The 9,682-nt window shown below is 34.7% G+C and overlaps 2 protein-coding genes across 2 annotated transcripts; one reads left to right on the forward strand and one right to left on the reverse strand.

The window, feature by feature from the left end:
* Positions 1–754: 754 nt before the first annotated feature.
* On the forward strand, positions 755–3,355 carry LOC113235154. The gene is made up of 2 exons (XM_026470751.1): positions 755–1,906; positions 1,998–3,355. The coding sequence occupies exons 1-2, from the start codon at positions 839–841 to the stop codon at positions 2,268–2,270; spliced, it is 1,341 nt and encodes a 446-aa protein (XP_026326536.1). The 5' UTR covers positions 755–838; the 3' UTR covers positions 2,271–3,355.
* Positions 2,343–9,310, reverse strand: LOC113235156 (coiled-coil domain-containing protein 22 homolog). The gene is made up of 8 exons (XM_026470752.1): positions 8,914–9,310; positions 8,549–8,720; positions 8,190–8,454; positions 7,774–8,048; positions 3,436–3,663; positions 2,970–3,109; positions 2,724–2,889; positions 2,343–2,636 (listed from the first exon to the last, which is right to left on the reverse strand). The coding sequence occupies exons 1-8, from the start codon at positions 8,961–8,963 to the stop codon at positions 2,406–2,408; spliced, it is 1,527 nt and encodes a 508-aa protein (XP_026326537.1). The 5' UTR covers positions 8,964–9,310; the 3' UTR covers positions 2,343–2,405.
* Between the last annotated feature and the right edge of the window lie 372 nt (positions 9,311–9,682).

Consider the following 9,682-nt stretch of genomic DNA (forward strand, 5'->3'; position numbering starts at 1 on the left):
CAAAACAATAAAACCTGCTCAACTCAACGCACACAAAGAAGCAACGCGTAGTGCAGCACAACAAGTGTGACGCAAGTGAGAGAGAAGCCTATTTATCTCTGTCACTCATTTGCTCCGTTTTACTTCAAACGGTCCAAAGTCCAAAGTGTCAAGCTTGATGTGCTCTTGACTGTACCTAAGTTTGAAGTAGCGCCATCTATGTTTCCTAAACAAATTAATTCAACATAACGTTGAAAGCTTTTTTAAACATAAAGTCTATGCGCTTCAACGTTTTTCTAAACGACTTTTTAAGCGTCAAGCTAAAAGCGTTTAAGTGAAAAGCGTTTTTACAAGCACGCTTTTTAAACGTACGTTTTAACGTTAAAAAATAAGCCGTTTATTCCATTCCAACGGTTAACAACTACAAAAGTTAAACAACTAATGTTTTTGAATGCTTTTAAACGCCATCGCCAATGAACAAAATGTTAATATGTTATGTCATCATAAATAAAAATATAACTCGTTTTTTACAAAAAAACTTACTCATCTTAAAACCTTTAGAGGCATACTCTTGCGTTTCATTATCAACGCAACGTTGCAAGCTTTTTTTAACATAACAGTCTATGCGCTTAAACGTTTTTGTTAGATGCAAACTAAAAAGCGTTTAAAAAAAGCATGCTTTTTTTAAAAAACGTAAACGTAAAAATAAATGAGCAGTTTTTCCCATCTCTAAACGTGTAGTGTCAAAAAAATAACCGTAGTCTGTGAACCTCACAGTGAGCAATCATTGTTCAATTAGGTTTGTGTTTTGTGAAGAAGTCGTTAGGAGAATTGAATAAGTTCAATAACTGCTGCAAAAATGCTTCGAAACTTACGTAAAATCCCTGCTATTACAAATGCATTACCTTCAGCTTACATTCAAAGACAGACATTTCTAACTAATGACTATAAATGTACAGAAGCTTGGAATTCACAAACTTCAACACCTATTCTCAATAAAGTAAATTTGAATGACTTTTACCATGTTCTTGATCAAAATTTTTTATCAAAAGGTGTCATTAGTGCTTTAGATGTAGATATATTTGCAAACGCATTGAATGAACCAGTGTATTTGGAAGAACTCAAAGATCTTTTGCATAAATTGCGACTTTCAGCAGAAACGGGAAGCATGTTAGAATCTACTCATCACGCAACAGTCAGGAATTACATCGAGTTTGATCACATAGAAGAATTAGTAGACATATTGCAGGATCCCTTAAATTTTGGTTTGTTTCTTGATGATTTCACAGCCAACATTTTACTGGATAAATTGATAGTATCAGAGAAGTATGAATTGGCTACTAAAGTTGCATCCATGATTATGTTGCAAGAAGATTTTAGTAACGATATAACTTGTGCACTCTGTCAGTATGCTTCTTACAAGTATATTACTGCTCCGAGAGCTGTTCCTAAAGGTTCTGAAACAGTAAGTGATGCTCCTGCATCTTCAGGAAAACCCAAAAAAGTAGAAGAAATAAAAATTAGAGTGAAATTTCTTAGGAACCCTTATTTTGATGATCATTTTGACATAAAGGATACCCTTTTACTTTCTGGAAAAACATTAGCCTGGATTTCAGAAAGATGCAACGACAATCTTAACAATAATTTGCAAATTCTGGGTTGGCTTATGTACAAGAAATATGAAAAACTTTTTGCTTATTGTGAAAAGTTTGCCAAATCACCCTCCTTTAAAGTATACAATGAAGTTATAGAACAAATGAAAATTGAAAGTAATATGAAATCTGAGGCAACGGAAATGCTAGGTAAATGTATATCTGCATTGGGTAAAGTTCAAACCACTGAACTTCCTCTAGAAAAATCATTGATGATAACAATAGAAAATGCAATTAACAAAGTTCAGAATATTGATATATCTAAACAAAAACAGGTTTGTAATTGAAATTTTCATAAAAGTTAGGTGACAATATTGTATATTGGTACTTTGAATTTCTTAACCTTTTTACATTATTTGATTCCAGTTATTCAAATCTTGGGCTCAGGTTAGAGAAGAAAAATTGGAAGAGCAAACAAAACGTTTGGATAGAGCAAAGAGGATGGAGTTGATCCAAGAGAAACAAAAGGAACTTAACAAACAAGAACAGAAATTGTGGTTCTTTGAAAATGAGGATACTATTGACTTACAGATTGAAGAGAAGGAACAACTTGAAGACAAGTCTACTGACAAGAAAAGCACTAGCATGAAAGCTGATGAGGATTATATTCCACCTGAAATTCTTCCTCAGAAAAAATAGTGCAAGTAATACTAGTTAATTTGAATGTGAGGATATATTTATTTGATACAGTTAATAATACATTCTTCCCAATTACCAATTTTATTTGTACAGGTCCACCATCATTAATATTTGTTGCCAATAACAACAATACCTTTAAATGAGCTCAACTGATTCTTCTTGCATTTTAGTGAGATCAAGTTGAATCTTTTTTAAAGTATCTTCAGTTCTCTTAGTCGTTTCAGCTTTTATATTGTCTTCTAAGTCCACAATATCCCTAGCTAATGAGCCTGTGTCATTGACAAGGGAAACTATGGTGTTACATTCAGAGTGTAATAGGGCCAGTAACTTATATGCTTTCTTAGCTTGGTCATCCTTCTTTGCATCCTAGAATTTCAAATGCTCAATTTACGGGTTTGCTTTTACTTACTACTATTTATAATACTATTTGTAGTGAAAATTTACTTAACTTACTCTGAACAAGGTTTCATCAGCAATGGAAAAACACCTATCCAGTTGCCCTTCCAGAGTATTGATTTCTTTTTGAAGCTGCCTTGTGTCTTCTAGTACCTTCTGTATTTCAAGATTTTGTTTATCTACATTACTTATAATTTCCAATATTCTTTTCGTGTAAATAGACCTGAAAAACATTAGCTCACCATTTTACCGCACCGTTATATAAGTTCTACAATTTAGCCCTGCACTAAACAAATTAATTACCTTTTGTTACCTCCTTTAATTTTGTCATAATTATTTTTCACTTGATTTTTCATTTCTTCTTTCTTCTCACATTCCTCTTTCATTGATTTGGCAGTTTCTTTTAAAGCAGTCAATGTTTTTTTGCATTTGGTTCTTTCAGACTGAAAATACGCGTTTTATATTTCTTAGAGCCTATGCACACGTACATGCGCGACTCACGAACGCGTGTTTACGGTGCGCTGTAGTGAATCGATTCAAACTCCACTAGAGTTTACACTAAGAATTTAATTTAGTTGTTTCATTTCAGAAATGAACCTAAATTTACAAGCAAAAGTAAAATTAAAACTATCTCTTATCAAAACACGTGTTCATGCGCGTGACTGCAGCGCGTTGCAGAGCGTACGGCCCACGGCGCGTACATAATACGGCGTGTGCATAGGCTCTTAGCTTAATAATTTTCAACAGCAAACATTTAAATTGTGCTTACCTCTGATGCAGCTAAATTGTTTCTCAATTTATCAATTTCTACTTTGAGAGATAAATTCCGAGATATTAATTCCTCACTCTTTCTGTGCAGCATATTAATATTTTCCTGAACTTTGTCCAAAACATTGTCAGTAGCATCGAATGAGTCAATATCTGTTATTCCAATACTATTTAGTATATTTTGAACGTGTTTTAGGTCAGCTTCAGCTCTTTCACAAGCTTTTTGGGCCTATGAATTTCAAATAGTTGGTACATTATACTATCATCACAGTATTACATAGATTCTCGGATTCTAATAATTAAAACAAATGAAAGTAAAGATCAGAAACAGATCTGTCAGTGTACCTAATTCCAGCATCACTAACATCGAGTTTTTAAAAGACAATGAAACTTCACGATACAGGATTCTCCTAGTTCAGGTACATGTGTTATATGTTACATTGATTCGCTTTAGTATTTAGTTATTACAATAAGTTATTCAATGAATGATTTTATCATATTATTTCTTTATTATCCATATTTCCTTACACTTTTTAATTAAATTGGATTTGTATGAAGTTTCATTCAAGCAAATTTAGATTTTTATAGAATATCATGGTGATACTCATTTTACTTCTTATAAAATACCATAGTAGATTAAGAATAAGTATGGCTACTTCATAAAATGTAGCTGCGCGCCTTATGTGTGTTGGCCAGTGCACGTCCCGTGTACGGACGCACACATTCGCATTTTTGTTAAAGGGGGCGTTCATTATTCTGCATTAGTCTGTCTACTCGTTCGATGCGTAATGCAGTATTATGAATGTATGTAGTCCTAGGGTGCAAGCCATCCTGCAATGCGTCCTGCGAGACTCCATACGTGGGCCAAACGCAGGATAGTGTGAGCAGTCTCCTGCCTGCGCGGCGGCCATGCAGGTAGTGAATGGGCCGTTTAAAAGTGCAATGTGCTTAGCGTCTGTCGTCTCACGCGCCATTCGTTAAAGAATTGAAGCGTTCGTTCGATGTTTAAAAAATTACAACAAATGACGCATATTGTTGGGTTTTGTGGTTGTTTGAACTAGAGCGCCTTAAATTCAGAATTATCGTTCTTGATTCCTACTGAACATGAGAAGTAAATTACATAATTTTTATTTATTTGATGACTTTACTTCCCAGCAGTTTGTGTTAGATAAATAAATAATGCATACTCATAGCCCCCACACTAGGGAAACCCTGTGTCGCGGGTGTCATAGACACACATACAGCAACCACAAATTACATGCAAACTCACGAGAGAAATAAATGTAGGGCATACAAATATTTTTCCCGGCCCGGGAATCGAACCTGGGACTTCTGCGTGGCAGACCATCATGGTAACCGTTAGGCCACGGAGGCAGAAGAGGAGCTCCCGAGAAACTTATATACTACACTGGCGTTTGCAGAACAAGGAGAAAAATGTTGAAGACAAGGACAAAGACAAGACCTTTGTGTTTTATACTTGTCACACGTCATGTCTAGTGTATGCAAAATAAACACCCAAAAACGAATAGTAATAATTTAGTACACTTACTGAGCTGATTCCTAAATTTATTTAAGGATACATTTAAAAAGACGCAGCAGTGTGCATGCATTTTATATTTTTTTAGTTGCTTCATTTCAAAAACTAACTGAAATTAACGAACAAATCTCAAATTATAACTAAAGAAAGATGCAACACATAGAAATTGAAGTGAAGTTCATTTTTTCATGCCTCTGTCCGATGTTCAAAGTGCTATCTCCAGTGTAAGATCTACATAAAAAAACGTAAAAATTGTCACAAAGATTGCCAACTATTGAAATCGTACGTAGCACGTCAATACAAGTTCTTGAAATTCATGTTATAGAAATAATCCACCTGTAGGGATTACCTGTGTAATTTAAAAATACTGTGATAAATACTTTGTTTTTCAAATTATGTTTACAACCTGTAGGTACAAATTAAAATAATAATGTGACAACTCTACACTTTGATGCGCCAAACAGGCGGGAGTTGCTCTACTTGTTCTTATTCTAATAAGGAAATGCTCCGCTAGTTTCTTATAATCATTAATACAAAGATCGAACACAAAGAAAAATTCCTTCGACCTGACTGGACTCGAACCTGCCTCTGTGCCACACAAGGGCTACCACTCTACCAACTGTGCTACATATCGAGTCAGCAGATCACTAATTTCTCTTGAGCGTTATAGACTTTATCGCCGAAAAAAACGACACCTGTATGAGATCTATGAAGCTTCTCACTTAGCCGGTACCTATATAGTTAGCAGTCTGACGTGAGATGGCTATAAAAGTAGAAAAAACCTAACACAAAAGATCTGTAACAAATAAAAAAAAAAAATACGCCACATTAATTTTTTGAAGGTATCTAAATATAGTCTTGTTACGTACTCAGTAGTGGCAGTGTTTAATAATAATATTATGCTATAGTAGGTATAATGTTGTAAAAATCATGAAGTCCGGGAGACTACGGGTCGTATTCTAGAACTCTACTCAATGCTCAAGTCAGAATTTGAGTATGGTTTAAAGCAATTGATATCATACTCAAGTCCCTGCCATTAGGGTCGTATTTCCAGTGCAATCCTGATTTGAGCATTGAGTATGATTTCCAGCACTGCACTGGAAATACGACACTAATGGCAAGGACTTGAGTATGATTTTCAGTGCTTTACATCATACTCAAGTCCTGGCTTGAGCATTGAGTAGAGTTCTGGAATACGACCCTACATTTTTTTAAACTCGACTCCAGACTCCGACAGACTTCACCGCTCGATGAATTACGATTTGCGAGCCTATCGAGTTTCCGAATAGACGCGAGTTCGACATTAATGGTGGCTAGTTACAATAAGTAGACTTATTTATTATAACGTGTCGCGCTCGAGTTCGAGTCTGTTTATGTAACGAGTCGAGCTCGAGTTATGTAAGCGGTGTTGTGGTTTGGTGAGTTAAACTGTAGTATAAGTACTGTAGTAATTACGTTTTTTTTTAATCACCATATTGATTTTTCGTTTTTAATTTAATTCATGGGCAATAAAAGTTGTTCAGTAAAATTTATTCCTGCTTGTCGCACTTGAGACTTTATGAAGTCGCTTCGAGCGAGTTTTGTTCAAAATTCGAGACAAATTTACGACTTGAGTTGTTTTTAGACGCGAGTCCGTGTTCCGATAACTCGCGGGCGACTCGATTCGGACTCATGACTATTTTAGGCCACGGTGCCATACAAAATTGAGCTGAGTTTATGAAATGTAGACTCCCAGACTCGAGTTTTTCACAACACTAGGTAGGTAAGGTCAGGAACACATTATAAGTAACACTTGTGATTTTCATTACAGATAAATGAGATAAGAATGGTACAAAAATCTTTTCTTCATGTTCAGCCAAATAAGTGAAAGAGAACTATTACGTATGGATTGTCTTCCGAAAAAAGCTCATTATCATTAAAATTGCAAGTTTTAAATTTATAATAAATAAACATAAAAAGGGATATGCTTTTATAAAAATACCTTCTAAAACTTTAACTTGTTAACATTTATTTTTGATTGCAGCGCAATTTTTATTTTGTCTAATAATAATAATGCGCCAGACAACCAAACCAATTGCCAGGTCTCAAACTAGGGAATTCCCTGTGGTTTTAGAATCAATTTATAAAAGTTCATTTCTCAAATTGATTCTACCAGGAATCGCACCCACGACCTCCTCATCCAGAATGCGAAAAGCTGATTTGATGATTTATTAGTGAAATTGTGGCAAGTATAAAACTTAATATAAAATGTTTAAATCTAAGTCAAAAATAAATATTTACATGCCGTCAATTTTTTTTAAACATGTTTCTCAACATAGGTCAATGAAGATACTTTTTTGTTTAACTTGTCTCGAAACTCTTATGAATTAAAACAACATTATTTGGCAACATATTGAGAAATAGATGAATGATGCATATAAATTATTAATTGTCACATCATCATCATATCGACTAATATTCCTATATATCGATAGTCTTCCGGCTGGAAGACGTCCACTGTTGAACGTAGGCCTCCCACAAAGATTTCCAGACCAGCCGATCGGACGCGACGCATCCATCGGTTACCCGCCGCCCTTATCAGGTCATCCGTCCATCTAGTAGGGGGCCGTCCAACTGAACGTCTTCCAGTTCATTCGATTAATTGTTTGCAACATCAAATTTTGCGAGTCCATACTGTGCTGTTCTTCAAATGATCTGAAGTATTTTTATAAGTTACTTGGTTAACCATTATAAAGTTACAAGGTTGTTTTACTGTCCATGCTGGGACAAGAGAACCTTTGCTGAAATGTGAAATTTGTTTACCTGAGAATATTCAACATCCATTACATTTCTTTCACTTTCAAGTGTATCAAGTTTTTGTCTCAAAACTATGGCCATTTCTTTCAATTCCTTTAGACTTTTGTTTATTTCATGTTTAACTTCTTTCATTGTTGGCTGCTCTTTACCTTTAGCATTGTTGACCTCAACATTTTCCTGAATAGATTGGTTCAGGACATTCGTTTTACTTATTTCCTTGATTTTTTGTAGCTTTTGAATAATTTCTTCATCTGTTAAAGTAAATTTGTTGATACACATTACTGGAAAAATAAAACAAATCTTTTAGATTCACAAAATAATTATATCACTAAAAGCCATTTTTTAAATAGTAATAGGTATGCTAATACTATGTAGAATTTATTATTTTATTTAATAAGAATAATGTTGTGCAAAATAATTACCTGAAGAAGAAATAAAAAAATCTCCAATAGTTTTTTTATCAGGAGGATTGCAACAAGGTGGTATCCAAATAGAGTTCAACTCCTCACCAATTTTGGCACTGATACTTTGCATAAGCAAGGATCTCTTGTTTATTGGCTCTTGGGCAGTGGTTTGCTTGCCCTCACTGGGCAATTGCTCTATGAGGAACATAAACACTTGCCTCAATTCAGCTTCATTGTAATATAGAAATGTTTGGTAACCAACATCATTTTTATAGCCTAAATCCTGTGAAATTTAAACACAGCTCCACATATAAAACTGTTAAGAGAAACACTATGTACATAATAAGGAGGCTTTTGGTTAGTACAATTATACTCACCTTGCAAAGTGAAGCAATCTGAGCAGCCACTTCAATTCTGTGTGATATACCTGATGGCAATTTTGTTGGCACCTTCAAGGATGGATTAATTGCAATCAGACACTTTGATGCAGACTGAATTATAGTATCTACACGAAGATCACAAATGTTTTTAATTTCTTCATCAATTTTTCTGCAATTCAAAACAATTAAAATTTATAATAGGAGGGAGGACAGATGGTGTTATGAGGTAGGTACTTTTCCAGAGCGTTTCCAACAATTGTTAGCAGTAGGAAATAATAACAAAACTCAAGCTTTCATATTAATAAACACTACTTATAATGATTCATATCAAGCGGAAAAGTTGGTTCAAATATATAACTTACATGTTTAATTGACGAAGAAAATGTAAAATTATGGAATCTACTTCCTCCATTCCGATATTATATCAGAATTCTATGGTATGGGGTGTAGATTTTTCACAAAATATTTGATCTCACGCACGTAGCACCCTTATCTTTTTGATTTGTGTAGCACCCCCTCTGTGGAGTCTTTGGTAACACCGTAACACCCTTTAGACGATGGAAAAAAGTAGCGCCTCTCAAGTTTCAAACAAATCCTTTGACTTTATTTATTTCAGAGTGACTATGGTATTCAATCTTTGGCTTTTTTTTCTTCTTTCCATAAAGGAAAAGGCAAAGGTTTTACACCATACAGCCAAGTCTTGGTACCTTATTCTTTTTTGGTACATGAAGTTGAATTATGTTTCTGTAAATATGGCCGCCACAAAGAGGATAGGCAATTTGAGGCGGCGTGCTTGGATTGACTCGATATTCCTTAGAACGGGCCGATACGGGTATTTTAGTTCGAGATTCGTATAATTTCGCGTTTTAATCTTCGATTAAGGCACGATAGCACTATCCTATTTTACTTTAAACTAGATTTCACAAAATAATTGAAAGTCGAAATAAAAACGACACTTTTCCCTCCAAAAGGTCCAGAGCGAATCTATCTTTGGCTGACAGATGACATAATTTATTTTTTTTTTTATTAAGGCTTTGGCAAAGCCATCAGCCTAAACATGAAGTTTAATTATGTTTCTGTAATTATATGGCCGCCACAAAGAGGATAGGCAATTTGAGGCGGCGTGCTTGG

This window comes from Hyposmocoma kahamanoa, unplaced genomic scaffold (genome assembly GCF_003589595.1).
Source record: "Hyposmocoma kahamanoa isolate Upper Pololo Valley unplaced genomic scaffold, ASM358959v1 87, whole genome shotgun sequence".
Lineage (NCBI taxonomy): Eukaryota > Metazoa > Arthropoda > Insecta > Lepidoptera > Cosmopterigidae > Hyposmocoma > Hyposmocoma kahamanoa.